Source organism: Myotis myotis, unplaced genomic scaffold, assembly GCF_014108235.1.
Source record: "Myotis myotis isolate mMyoMyo1 unplaced genomic scaffold, mMyoMyo1.p scaffold_m19_p_9, whole genome shotgun sequence".
Classification (NCBI taxonomy): domain Eukaryota; kingdom Metazoa; phylum Chordata; class Mammalia; order Chiroptera; family Vespertilionidae; genus Myotis; species Myotis myotis.
In genome coordinates, this window is record NW_023416401.1 from 59,196,249 (window position 1) to 59,210,850 (window position 14,602).

Below are 14,602 nucleotides of genomic sequence, written 5' to 3' on the forward strand. Positions count from 1 at the left end.
ACTCTGGGGCACTTGCGCCCACACTGCTGCTGAGTCCACTCACTGTTTTGGATAACAGCAGAGGTTGGAGTTGCAGATTGTCTTTGGAAAAAGTGAATTTTATTGGGTGTCCTGTTTCAGCAGCCCAGTGACAGTTCGCCCAAGGGGACTCAAGATGTGTTAGGTCAACAGGGGAAAGGCCACAGATAGTTCCTAGTTAGACAACAGCACCACCATTATGTGAAACACCACCACCACCAGGCTCAGAAGTGTGGGGACAAAGCATATGAAGATACCTGACCTCCCCCACTGCTGCCCTCCTGTGCCCGGATATGAAGCTCCCTGCAGTGTCTGCTTCCAGTGTGGGAACAGGGCCCTGCAGGCCACCTGTCTCTAGGCAGTGTCACAGGAGGTTCTGGTCTCCATCCTTGTTGGCACTACATTTTTACTGGTCTTTTCAAAGAAATGTTGCAGCTGTTACCAGCTACCTAAAAAGCCAAAGCCAGTGATTTGGATTATATTCAGGAAGATGATCATTGAGGTAGCTGAACCCTTAGAAGCTACAGGGTTGCGTGACTTTGCCAAGCTGAGTTTCTGTAGTTGCTCTGTAGACGGATTGGAGTGTTTGGGTGTGTACATGTTTATTGGATTTTCATGTTTGTCAGATTTACATCCATTGAGTCACCCTGACCTTTGACCTGCAAGACAAGAATGCCATTAACCTCTGAAGAAAACCTCCATGAGTTGGGCATCCAGGAACTGTGCAGATGTAGGCCACGTGCATGTTGCTTAGAAACAGCTAACAAGGGTGTAGATCTGGCCTCTTTCTGTTTGCTTCCCTTTTGTATGTGGTCAGCTCTTGGAGGAACACTGGAGACTGAGCTCTGTCCCCGCCCTGCCTGATCAGAGCTGTCACTGTGCTAGGCACTCAGGAGAACAGTATCGGTGGTGCTTAGGTGTTCTGAAGACAAACAGCTCATTCGCTTACTAGCTAGCTCGACTTTCCTAAACCTGATTTCCTCATCTGCACAGTGCAGGTGACAGCACTGCCTACCTCGAGGGGCAGTTGAGGTGTAGTGAGGATCACGTGCAACACTGTAAGAAAAGGGTCCAGCACAGAGCTTAGCAAGGGTTCAGGGAATGGTAACCATTTTGTTATTGGCTTAAGGTAACAAGAACTCCAGTTCCAGCCCTTACGAGCTGAAAAGCTGCCCAGCTCTCAGTTCTCTTTCTGGAAAAGAGTTCATTGTAGCTAAGGGTCTGTAGACCCCACTGACCCAATTGTCAGAGGAAAAGCATCAGCAAGGAAGCGCTTCCTGCCCTGCGTCCAGTTGTCAGAGGGGCCTCTGGCCAGGGAGACTACCTAGTTACAAGCAGGCTTTTAAGCCCAGTAATAAAGAACGGCTGACTTCATTTGTTTTTTCCTTGGTGGCTCCTAGGGGCTGGTTGTGGGGAGGGTGATGGGAAATGTCTCTGTGCGCTGTTTCTCTAGTGTTTGCTGAGCCCTCCTTACCACCTTGGGCATCTCTGGGTCCCCACAGATTTTTGTTTGTTTGTTTTTAAATATATTTTTATTGATTTCAGAGAGGGAGAGATAGAAACTTCAATGATGAGAGAGAAACATTGATTGGCTGCTTCCTGCATACCTCTACTGGGGATCAAGTCTGCAACCCAGAGATGTGCCCTGACCAGGAATGGACCCATGACCTGGGTCATAGGTCGGCACTCAAACACTGAGCCACGACAGCCGGCCACACAGTTTTCGGCTCTGCTACTTGACCTGGGCCCAGTGTCTTATGGGTAGCAGAGTCAGCCCTTGCCTGAAGTTCCCTGGAGAGTAGTTTTGGGTTTGAGGGATAGAGTCAGGAGTCTTAGGGGTGGGCCTGGTGCCTGACTGATCTCTGTCTGTATGTCTGTCCTGCCCTACCCCAGGGAGCACCCTATCTTCTTCATGTTCATCCAGATTGCCATCATCTCCATCTTCAAGTCCTACCCAACAGTGGGGGATGTGGCCCTCTATATGGCCTTCTTCCCCGTTTGGAACCATCTCTACAGATGTGAGTATTCATTCCTGCCTCTTATCCCCTGGTGGCAGGTATGTGTCAGCCTAGCCTTGGATGAAGCAACCAGGGAAAAAGGAATTGATGGGCACTTGATGGGCATCTGCTATGCCAACAGTACCAGGAGAGAGGCAGTGACATGAGGCACATAACTGCCTCCTTGGTGCTATGGACTAATGATGAAAATAAAAATAACTACCATTTATTGAGTACTTACTATGTACCTGGCCATTGTGGTCCTAAGAGTATTACATGCATGAGCTCATTTTATCTTCATTCCAGCCTTTGAGGAAAGTATCCCCATTTTGCAGATGAGAAAACTGAGGTACAGAAAGGTAGAGCCGCTTGTTCAAGGTCACATGTCTGGTTAGTGGAAGGGCTAGCATTGGAATCCAGATCTGTGTGCATACTGTCCAATAGGACTTTCTGTGATGATGAAAGTGTCCTATGTCTGCACAGTCCAATAGAGTAGCCACTAGTGTGACTAAGAAACTGAATTTTTAATTCAGATTAAATTAACCTTAAGAAGCCATACCTGGTGAAGGCTATCATATTAGTGCAATGCTAGACCTAGGGCTTTGAACCGTTTCTAAGAGCTGCACCCAAAGGTCTATAGAAGACAGATGGCAATGCTGGATTTCCTGCCCAGGTGAAACCCCTTTAATCTCTGATCATCCCCTGCTCAGAAGGTGACCGAGTGGGGATCTAGTTGTGCTTCTTAGCCCCCAGTGTTCCCCTCGGGGGCTCTTAGCCCTCTGTGTGGGTTCTTTTCAGTGTTTGTGGGCTCCGTAGGCTCATGATTCACTTGCCTCTGTGTCCCCAACACCTAGGATCAAACCTGACGCACAGCACAACTCTGCAAATGTTTGTGGATGGGGGTTTTAGACCTCTAATAAAGAGGCAGTGTCAGCGGCCCAACACCACCTGCTTCTCTAACCAGAATGGAAAGGAAGCTGTTGAACTTTCCTTGCCTACAGTGGGTGTATAGCAAGGTGTCAAGAATGAATTCTGAAGGGCAGGCTTCAGAGGAAGTGATTTTTTATTGTTGTTTTGGGGCTGTCTGGGAGTCAACCAGGAAGTGAAACTGACCAGCTGCCAGAAAGAAACCTACCTGTAAGAGTGGGCCTCTGAGCAAGGTAAACAGCTGAGTGGGCGGGCCAGGCAGGCCTGCTCTGCAGGTGATGGCCTGGTAGGGCGATGACCAGTCCTGCCTGACTGGGAGAAGGAAGTGGCATCTTCTGCCTGTGACATCCTCATTGCACAGATAAGAATCACCAGTCCAGCGGGCTCAGGGTCAGAGTGGGGCCCCTTGGCAGAGAGTAGCTAATGACAAATCTTGAAGCCACCAAACACGTGAACACACCCAGTTTGTGACCTAGTGGGTCTTGGGGACATCGAACCTCTTTCCCTGAAAGTAGAGTACTTTTTTCCTAGCTATCTCTCCTGCATGGAGCATCTCTCCCTCAGGTAACATCTCTCATCCCGTATTGCCGAACACAGTCTGGCCCAAACTGGCTGAGTCTTATTCCTGGCTTTCCTGTGTGTTTTAAGGCAAATCATTTAATTTTTCTGGGCCTCCCATTTTTCCATCTGTCAAATGGGGAGAATATCGTAAGTGTTTTAAGTTTGAGACAGTGTAACTAACAATAGCACTGTAGTTATCAGAAGTAATAATTATGTGGGGTAGGAGGTCTTCTGCATAGTTCCATGATCAAAGTTTCAGGCTTGGTAGCCAGAGTCATTCAGTCATTCAAATAAACATATTCTTCACAACTTGAAATAAGCTATTTTATGCCCTCTGTGGTGATGAGGCACAAGAAATAAGGATGGAGTTTCCGGGAACCTGGATGGTCTAATGGATGCTGTTGCTGGCAGGCTGGGCTGTTTCAACTGTCTGAGGGCCCTGCAGAGGGTTGGCAGCCGTCTCTCAGTGCCGAGTGCCGGCAGCACAGTACTCACGCTTGGGGTGTCTGTTTGGGGCATGGCAACTGTGAGTCATGACACCCAGTGAGGAGTGTCTTCAGCCTGGTCCTGAGAACCTGTGAGTGGAGGCTTTGAGAAGTCTTTAAGCCTAAGTTGAATATATTCAGATTTTTAATGTGGCTAAGAATTCAGTTTAAATGTTAGTTACCAGTGCTAACATGCCTGCTAACACATTCACCTTTTTGTTTTTCTGTCCTGCTCAGCGGGGAGAAGAGGCACAGGGGCCCTTCCCTGAGTGTAGGCCCCAGACATACCAGGACTCTGGTGCCTGGGGCCAGGATGAGTCATAGGACACACAATTGTGGTGTTAGGGAACAGCCTGCTGGCAGAGCCCTTGGCACCTGCCGAGGTCCAGCTGAAAAAGCCAGTTACCAAAGGGCTGGTTTGTGTTTTATTTTGTTTTAATTGACTATTATATAAAGATAAAATACTATTGATAAAAATATATATAAATTATAAAAGAATAATAATACAATAAATTCCCATGTACCTAGCACCTAGTTTAAGAAAGGGAATGACATCTTTGCTGGTTTGGCTCAGTGGGTAGAGCATCAGCCTGCAGACTGAAGGGTCCCAGGTTCAATTCTGGTCAAAGGCACCTGCCTTAGCCCTGGTTGGGGCCCGTGCAGGAGGCAACCAATCGATGTGGCTCTTTTGCATCGATGTTTCTCTCTCGGTCTCTCCCTCTCCCTTCCACTGTCTATAAAAATCAATGGGAAAATATCCTTGGGTGAGACCTAACGAGGGAGGGAGGGAGGAAGGAAGGAAGAAAGGGAACAACTCCATGACCTTTGAAATCCTTAAATCCCCTCTGTGCTCCTCCTGATGGGACTGGAATTTTATTTCTGGATGTCTGAGGCTTAGAGAGAGAAAGTGACTTGCCTGAGGTTTCAGTTTGTCAATAGTGGAGCCAGAGATTGGATAAGCCAACCCAGTGAATGTAGTGGGGAACTTGATTCCGTCTGGCCTGGCAAGTCTCATGAAGGGTGAACCCTTTCGTCTCACTAGGCCCTGGTCATCTCTGACATCTCTGACACCTTCTGGTGCCTGGAACAAGCTGTCCTGTGCCCTGGGTCCCTACTGCATCTTCTCTGGCATACAGCTTTAATCCTCTGGCCCGTCAGCCAGCAGGAGTGAGGAGCAGCTCCCCAGTCCTGCAAAGGTCACCGCAGGCCAGAAGCCAGCTGGATGCTGGTGACATTTCCTCCAGGCACATGGGAATGTGTGTTTGCAGGTCTTCATAATTGCACCCAGGAGCTGCCTGTGAGCCTCTCTCAGTCTCTGTGCACTAGGTCACCTTCTTGTCACCTGATCTGAAGTCCAGAGTTGCTGGAGGAATGGAATAAAGACCCACCTGGGCTATCAGGCCACTGGAGTTCTCTTTCAGGAAAAATGTATATTTTTTCAGCAAAATAATTTCCAGAGGGTGAGAAAACACTGAAATGTAAATAGTGATATCGAAGTGGAGCAATGATAAATAGGTTTATTATTTCTCAAGGTTGTAACATTGCTTAATAATAACAACAACAACAATAATAATTCTCAGTGCACACATCCCTTTTCCCAGACTTCCTGTTCTGGGAGAGAGGATGAGAGGTCTCAGGAAGGCTTTAACCTGTAAGCTGTGAAAGCCCAGAATTGTGGAAATTTCAGATCAGAAAAGAGGACCTCAGAAGCCCTCCAGGCCAGTGTTTCTAAATTGTGGGATTTCAAAGACCACTAAAATTTCAGAAATCTCTGATGACAGAGTTACCAACTTTTTATTTTACTGATGACATTAAAACAGTCAACTACCAGCTCTAGCTGGTGTAGTTCAGTAGGTTGAGCATCATCCAGTGTACCAAAATGTCACCTGACCAGTTCGATCCCTGGTCAGGGTGCATGCAGGAGGCAACCAATCGAAGTTTCTCTCTCTTCCTCTCTCTCTGCCTCTCTCTCTTTAAAATCAATAAAAACATTTTTAAAAACAAAAACCAGTCAACTACCAACCATTCATTTTCATTTCATAAAAGAGAGGACTTTTTACAAAAGCAACAACCAGCAACAAAAAAATACCTGTCATTTCTCAATAAGAATGAACCTTAAATTGAAAGCATTCAGCTTTCATAAGAACTTTGAACTACCTGTCCTGGTCATTTCCCTGTGACAGCGAAGTCTCTGTTGCAGACTGCTGTGGGTCTCCTCTTTGTAAGGTCTACAACTGTGACCCAGTGGTTCACAGCCGTGGCTGCATATTGCAATCACGGGGGAAGATATTTTTTTTTATCTTTTTTTATTTTTATGGGGTAAGCTTTTAGAAACCATGATGGACCCATCCCTAGAGACTCTGATTTACTTAATGTGGCTTCCACAGATGATTTCATTTTGCAACCAAAATTGAGAACCCTGTGTAATCCATTCTCCCTCCCAATGCATGAAACCCCCACAGTAACATTTCAGCCAAGTCTTTGGACAGCTGATACCAACAGCCTTAAGGTTCCAGAGTTCCCTATCCCTTCAGTCTCCCAAAATTCTGACTTAGGAGAAGGGATTTCCTGAAAGTCAGGATCAGATTGGGGAAGGGAACTTCGACTCATTAAATGCTTACCATTACCAGACTTAGTGTGAAGGTTTTTTTGTATCGTTTTTATTTTTTAAATTTAAATTTTATTTTGTTTTTTTGTTAATCCTCATCCGAGGATATTTTTCCATTGTTTTGGGTTTTTTTGTTGTTGTTGTTTTTTTGGGTTTTTTTTTAAAAAGGGTGGAAGAGAGAGGGAAACACAGAGAGAAATATAGATGTGAGAGAAACACATCGATTGGTTGCCTCTGACCAGAGCCAGGGCCGGAGGAGCCTGCAACCAAGGTACGTGCCCTAGATCGGGATTGAACCCGGGACCCTTTGATCTGCAGGCCAACACTCTATCCACTGAGCCAAACCGGCTAGGGCTTTTTTGTGTTTTCATAAGGTATTCTTTTTTTAAAAATTAATTTCAGAGAGGAAGGGAGCGGGAGAGAGAAATAGAAACATCAGTGATGAGAAAGAAACATCAATCCGCTGCCTCCTGCAAGCCCCACACTGGGGATCAGGCCCACAACCCAGGCATGTGCCCTGACCAGGAATCAAACCATGACCTCCTGGTTCATAGGTCGATGCTCAACCACTGAGCCACGTTGGCTGGGCAAGGTATTCTTTTAATTAATTTTAAATAATATTTCTTAGTTCACTTAAAAATACAATAAAGTGTAAAGAAAGAAATAAAAAATAGTATATAATCTCATTTTCAGAGGTCCCCTGTTGAATTAGAAGGGGGGAAAAAGCACAGTGTAGTAGGCAGAATAATGCCCCCTTCTCACCTCCCACAACCATGTTCACATCATACTCCCCCAAACCTGTGATTATATCACCATCCGTGGCCAAAAGACCTTCAGGTGGGATGTCCTGGAATGTCCAGGTGGGCCCAATGTAGTCAGGTGGGAGCCAGGGGTATGTGGGAAATATCTGGACCTTCCTCTCGGTTTTGCTGAGAATCTATAACTGCTCTAAAAACTAAAGTGTGTTTTTTGTTTGTTTTAATCCTCACCTGAGGATATCTTTTCCATTGATTTCTAGAGTGAGTTAAAGCGAGGGGGAGAGAGAAAGAGAAACATCGATGTGAGAGACTCATCGATTGGTTCCCTCCTGCATGCACCTGTACCCCTAACTGGGGCTGGGAAACCTGCAGCTCTTCGGTCCATGGGCCGATACTAACCACTGAGAAAAACCGGCCAGGACTAAGGTCTGTTTTTTTAAAGAAGTGGTGAGGGAGTCAGGAGAGGAGTTCAGAGTGGTGCAACGTGAGAGGACGTAATTCCACGTTGCTGGTTGAAGATGGAAGGGGTCATGAGCCAAGCACGCAGGTGGCCTCGACCCACTACAAAGCCAGGCGAGCGGATTTTCCCCTAGAGCCTCCAGAGGGAATGCAGCCCTGAAGGTACCTTGTTTTTTAGCCTGTGGGACCCATTTTGGACTTCCGGCCTCCGGATCTGTGAGATAGTAAGTTATATTGTTTAAGCCACTGCGTTTGTGGTAATTTGTTATAGCAGAATAGAAAACACACAGTAATCCGTCCGTGCCAGGTTTTCCTGTTCAATCCGTGTAACACTCCTATGAAATTGGCATTTTAGTCCTGTTTTAGAGATGGGGAAGCTGAGACTCAGAGGAGCCTGCTGACAAAGCAGGAATTTTAACCAAGGTCTCTCAAGCAGAGGCGAGTCTGTGCCCCACTGTCATGCTGCCCTCCCGTCCAGCTGAAGGCACCTGCCCGCCTGGCTGCGCTGTGTAGCAGGCCCTCCCTGGGGCTTCATGGAGAGCTGCTCTTTAGTGGGATTCCGCATTCCCTCTGGGGTGGTGTGATGTTAGAGGGAGGGTGTCTAAAAGAGGTGTTTAAATCACCTACGGAAGAGTGAGGGACATTTGAAGAGCAAGACAGGAGACTTAAAACATGAATTAAGGAGAATGGAAGATGTGTTTCTAGGACCCTCTGAGATTGGGGGTAGAGAGCATGTCTTGCTGCCCAGAGGTACAGGAGGAGGTATGGAGTCCAAATCCCACTGGCTTTGGGCACAGGGAACCATGACTCAAGGGTCTTAAGTTGGCACCCAGTGCCTCTGAGTAGCAAGGGGAGGGGTGTTCTGCGTTGGGCTGCAGCAGGCTCTCCCTGGGCCTCTCGGTCCTGCAGGGCCATCACAGAGAATCAGCACTGGCTCATTGTGACCATCTGTCTTTTCAGTCCTGCGGAACATTTTTGTCCTCGGCTGCATCATTATCGTCTGCTCCCTGCTCTTCCCCGTCCTGTGGCACCTCTGGATTTATGCAGGAAGTGCCAACTCCAATTTCTTTTATGCCATCACATTGACCTTCAACGTTGGGCAGGTAAGAGTTAAGGGTGGCATGGGACAGGGATTCATTTTGTATTCTCAGACATTTGACCTAGGCTGTGGGTTCTGCAAACTAGGGGTTTGGATGTGAATGAGGGGACAGTAGCTCATTGTCTGATAGAGAAGATTGGGACATGAGAGCAATGGGAAAACTGCACCTGCTAACATTTATTGGGCTCCATGCTGAGCTATTGCCTTGTCGAATTCTCACAGCAAGCATAGTGTTGCCCTAGTTTATAAATGGGAATTGAGCCCTGGCTGGTTTGGCTCAGTGGATCGAGCGTCAGCCTGCAGACCGAAGGGTCTTGGGTTCAATTCTGGTCAAGGGCACATACCTCGGTTGTAGGCTCCTTCCTGGCCCGGGTCCTGGACTGGGCATGTGCAGGAGGCAACCAATCGATGTGTTCCTCTCACATTGATATTTCTCTCTGTCTTGCCCTCTCTCTTCCACTCTCTTTAAAAATCAGTGGAGAAGTATCCTCGGATTAAAACAACAACAACAAATGGGAATCACGGCTCATGAAGGTTGCCTCTTGCCCAAGGTCACTGAAGAGCCAAGAATAAAATGTAGGGAAGGCTTGGTTTCTGAGACCACCCTCTTTCTGTAACAGTGCCTGGCTGCACGGCACCGAGTGAGTGCACCGTGTGAGGGTGGGGAGGGCAGGAGCAGGGGGCAGCAGGAGCAAAGACAGGGACCTGAGAAATGGTTGGGTCTAACTATTGGGTGAGTCTGGAGTGCAAATTGCACGGCTGGGAGTAGCAGGAGAGGAGGCCATGGGATCACTAAATGAGAAGTACCAGCAAGGAGCCCAGCCTCCTTGACCCAGGGCAAGCCTCCCCCTTGTGCTGCAGAGCAGTGGTTTTCAGCAGCAGAATCACTGGGGGGAGCTTGTTAATCTGTATTAAATTCTGTAGTTATATCTGATTGTTACCATTACATGGCTTTGATTGTCAGTAAAATAAGCAGATTTTCTAATCCCACCTCCACAGATGTTGACTCGGTAGATGTGGAAAACGGTCAGAAATCTGAAGTTTTCACAAGCTCTTCCAGAGATTCTGTTTCAGGTGGACGAGCAAACACCTCCAAAGGTCCCTGTTCGTTGTGCTGCGTCCTCTCAGGGCGGCTCTGTCCTCATCATGGAGGTCCTGTGGGATCCGTTGTACCGTTTACCATTTCATTTGCCATTGGCACAGCCAGGCGTTTCCTGTGCATAATGGGCTGGAAGGGAAGCAGGGCTGGCTGGGGAGACTGATGGCACTGAATAACCCCAGGGGGAGGCTTGCCTCCAAGGTTAGCTGCTGGGAAAGAAGGAGGGAGTTTGGGCTTTTGCTATGAATGATGGGTCTGGTATTTCCTGCATGGACATTTCTGGGCAATTAATGTCCAGCCCAGCTATTTATCTTGATTTGTGAACAGCAGGAAGAGTGATGGAGGGCCTGTGCTGGGTGGGACCAGGCCTGTCACATAGTTATTGATGGTGGGTGCTCAGCACCTCCTACCTGTTCCTGCAGGATTCAACTTAGTGTCTTGGAGGAATCTGGAGGGCTGTTCTGGCTCTTCGGTCTTTCTGAAATCCCCTTACTTTTCCTTTGAAAGTGATGACTGGCATGTGAGGGCATTGGGCCTGCCCTGGGACACTGGGAGCTCGGTGAGTGCCACTGAAATACCCCCCAGTTTGTTGTCCAGTCATGAGTGTCAGGTGGGCCAGCAGTGGGATTGCAGTGATTAGGAAGCATCTGTGGACCTGCCAGATAACAGCTTTCTATGTGTTGCCTTTGGCACCTTTATGAAGCAAGGGTCTCTGTAAAAGGCATGGAGATCTCGGCAAGTGGTCAGGTGCCATCAAAGGCAAGAGGAACTGAATTGTTGGGACAGGAGGATGGTGCTGGGGGTGGGAAGCAAAGGCTGGGTAGGTGGAGTGTGTTAATGACTCAGCTACAGTGAAAAACCAGACTGAATTTTTGGCATTGCCTTTACCTTTAAAAAAAAATCTTAAAAAAAAATTTTTTTCCAGTATATTTTTATTGATTTCAGAGAGGAAGGGAGAGAGAGAGAGAGAGAAATAGAAACATCAATGATGAGAGAATCATTGATCAGCTACCTCCTGCACGCCCCTCACTGAGGATCGAGCCCACAACCCAGGCATGTGCCCTTGACTAGACTCAAACCTGGGACCCTTCAGCCCACAGACCAACGCTCTATCCACTGAGCCAAACCAGCTAGGGCTAAAATATATTTTTAATCATATAAGCAATACATGAATTCATTATTGGAAGGGAAAAGAAGTCCACATAGAAGCATATGGAATGATATTGGAGATCTGCCTGGGCCCTATCCCTTCCCCCGTGCAGATGTGATCACTGGGTCAGTCTGGTGTGTGTCTGCAGACGTCCCCTGTATGTTTACAGACAGCTTTACATACATACGCACACACAAGAGCTGTTCTGTTTATATAAAGAAATCACATCCTGCATTGCTGTTTTTCACTTAGTGATCTGATCTCACGATAATTCTTTAATGGTTCCGCTATCCCATGATTAGATGTACGATGATGTATCCTGATGGACACCGAGGTCACTTCTGATTGTTTTGCTATAAATGGAAGAGTATTGCCTTGCGTATCCCTCCACATACTCTTGTATAGGCATGCCAGTATTTTCTTAGGATAGATTCCAGGGAGTGGAATTTGCTGGAGCAGAGGGCATATACATTGTACATTTGGCCAGATATTGTCAATTTGCCCTTCAGACAGATCAGACCAACCTCCAGGCTTCCCAGCAGTGGTCCAAGTGACTGTAAGCTGTGGTTTGTTCAAGCACAGCCAGCACAATGTGTCATCGGCCTCCTAGGGTCTGGGCTCTGTGGCTGAGCCAGAGACAACTCTGTGGGGTCAGATGCTTCTGGGACTGCTGGCTTGGGGCTTTCTGGCTGCCACCTCCAGATCACTAAAGGGGCTTGTCAGGTGGGGGCCCTTATTCACCAAGGCAGGCACTCCAGGCATATTGATCTCTGGGAGCACTGGCTGAGGTAGAAGAGCAGCCCTTGTCATGAGGGTTATACTTACCCCTGCCCTCGCTCCTGTTGGTAGTCACAGGGTTTAAATATGAGACATTCAGAATGTTAGTATGAGTTAAATGTCACCTCCTCCAAGAGGCCTTTCATGAGGTTCCCCTGCCCACTGTCTCTTTCTTAGCCCCCTTTATAGCACTTGCCCAACCTGTGACTATATTATTATTCTTCTCTCTCTGCCTGTGAGCTTCTAAAGGCAGAGCTTGGCCTGTCCTACCCACTGCAGGGTCTCAGCTACCAGTGCTTGGCACAGAGCATTGTTTAGCAAATATTTGTTGAATGAATGAATGATCCAAAGATAGCCAGGGGAACGTCATGTGATTAATGGCCGAATGTGCAGAGTAAGCACTGGAGGAATCTAGAGGGAGCAGATACCTTTCCTGTTGTGAGTGGTCAAGGGAGGCCACAGGGAATGAGGAGTAGGAACTGGACCTTACAGACTGAGAGAGTGAGAAGGGAAGGGGAGATCACCTAGGAGGTGGGCAGGAGGGAGCCAAGTCACCCCCAGTGGCTAAGGTCAGTGGGTGGCTGCTCTGTCCACAGCCCTCCTCCAGCTTCTGCCAGAACCTGGTCTCTGGCCAGTGAAGCCCCAGCAATGGCCACAGCACAAGGCTCCTCTGCTTCAGTCTGACCTGTAGTCAGTGTTGCCATTGAAAAGTATGACATTCAGGGACGTGTCCCAGTCCCACAGCCAGCTCTTCTCAGCTCTCCCAGCTGGACGGTGCCCGAGTCACTGGTCCTCACTCTCCTCTCCCTGGGCAAGACACATCAGAGGTATCCTGAGAACCGATGAGTGTGGATTTTCAGCAGTCGACCAGAGCCAGGCCGTCATTGCTGAATCAGGAGCTGAATATAGGGAACATCTTGGCCTGTAGATTTTAAGCCCTGCTCTGTTAGAGTTGGTCAGTGCCATACCCTATAATAGAACAAATTATTGGTAGATTATTAGTTTCACCAGCAGGTAAACACTGGTGACCTCGGCACATCCTTCCCCCTGGGGCCATTAAGTGTTTTTCAGCATGTGGCACGGATCATTAGCTAATTGTGCCTCAGAGTCAGTGACCAGGAAATGACAACACCCATCCATAGAGGGGAGCGTGTGTGTGTGTGTGTGTGTGTGTGTGTGTGTGTGTTTTTACTGAGAGAGATCAGTTGATTGAGGTCCCTTTCCACTTCCTTACTGTGTGATCTTCAGCAAGTGATTGAATTTCTCTGGGGGGCAGTTTTCTCCCACCTCTCAGGGTGTTGAAAGAATTGGACATGTTATGTGTGGTCCTGTTGCCATTATTCATATGTCGACATGGGAAATAGCACAAACTTCCTTTTCAAATACCCAGAGCAATTTCCTAGGAAACCATTCGGACCCAGAAACCGAGGGAAATAGAACAGTCCCCCTCCTCTTTGTTTCTGACCCTGTTCTTCTCCAGGTCAGCGACCTGCAAAAGACAGGTCATCAGGGATGACATATAAACAAAAAGGAATGCATTTTAATTTGGCTTTTCTTTCTTTTTTCTTTTTTTTTTTTTTTAGGTGACTTTGAGGGTACATTTATTAAGGCAGGAGACAGTGAAAGAAGGAAGGGCCTAGCATAGAGAAGCAATAGGAGAGCTAGGTGAGGCTGCTTTGGCTCACTGGGAAGTCAGAGAAAAGGGGGCCTGGGGACAGTTTCAGGGAGTTAGCCCTGGATGAGCTGCTACTACCCATTGCTCCCCTGTTTGCAAGCCTCATAGGATTCCCCCAGAGTTTAGGAGATGCATGCCAGGGGGCAGGGCCGGAGCGGGGAGCAAGAAGAGGGGAAGGAAATGGCATGGTTGTGTTTCCCCAGAGGGGGGTGTGCACCAAATTTAGCGTTTTAAAAAGAGTAAAATAAGATGTCCCACTCACCCTGATTCAACTTAAAGTCAGGAAACATAGGAACCTTTCCCCCAAATTATAATAGGGATTCATGTTTAAAGAGAGCTTGCTAGAGGCCAGGCTCCTATGATCTTTGTCTTCTGGATCATGTGCTTTTGTGGCCTGGACCTTTCCCTGTGCTTTGCAACTTCTCTTGTGCACATGGAGAAAGGGGTGTGTGTGTTATTGTTGGCATCACAATGGAAGTATGACTTTTTGTCCTTTTAATAAAACGCCTTGGTGACCTGTGTTAGTACATGAGAGAGGAAGCTCCTTTTTGAGTCCCGCATATGTAGACCCATCACACCTGACGTAACTACTCCCCTACTGACAGCCTTTTAAGTTGTTTTATTTTATTTTATTACTAGAGGCCCAGTGCATGAAATTCGTGCATGGGTAGAGTCCCTAGGCCTGGCCGGCGATCAGGACTGATCTTTGGGGCGACTGGCAGGGCAATCGGGGAGCCCCCGCTGGCACCCGCCTTGGCTGGCCTGGTGCTTCCCACTAACCGCTGACCCTTCTCCACCCCTCCCCCTCCCCCCACTGCTGCTGCTGGTTTGGGCCTGTGGGCTGGGGGCAGCTCCTGCATTGAGCATCTGCCCCCGGTGGTCAGTGTGCATCATAGTGACTAGTCGGTCTGCCTGTTCTGCCATTCAGTCAATTTGCATATTAGGCTTTTATTATATAGGATGATAAGAAATTCACTTAATTCACCTTT

General features: G+C 47.8%; 1 protein-coding gene across 4 annotated transcripts in view; it reads left to right on the top strand.

Annotated features, from left to right (window-relative positions):
• The window catches only part of PIGU (phosphatidylinositol glycan anchor biosynthesis class U), an 88,741-nt gene that overhangs the window by 65,614 nt on the left and 8,525 nt on the right, over nt 1-14,602 (top strand). For 3 of the 4 annotated variants that reach the window (XM_036321077.1, XM_036321078.1, XM_036321080.1), the window contains 2 exons: nt 1,912-2,036; nt 8,774-8,916. In XM_036321077.1, coding sequence (XP_036176970.1) covers nt 1,912-2,036; nt 8,774-8,916 — 268 coding nt within the window. The remainder of the gene's footprint in view (nt 1-1,911; nt 2,037-8,773; nt 8,917-14,602) is intronic. The other variant, XM_036321079.1, reaches the window with a different exon arrangement.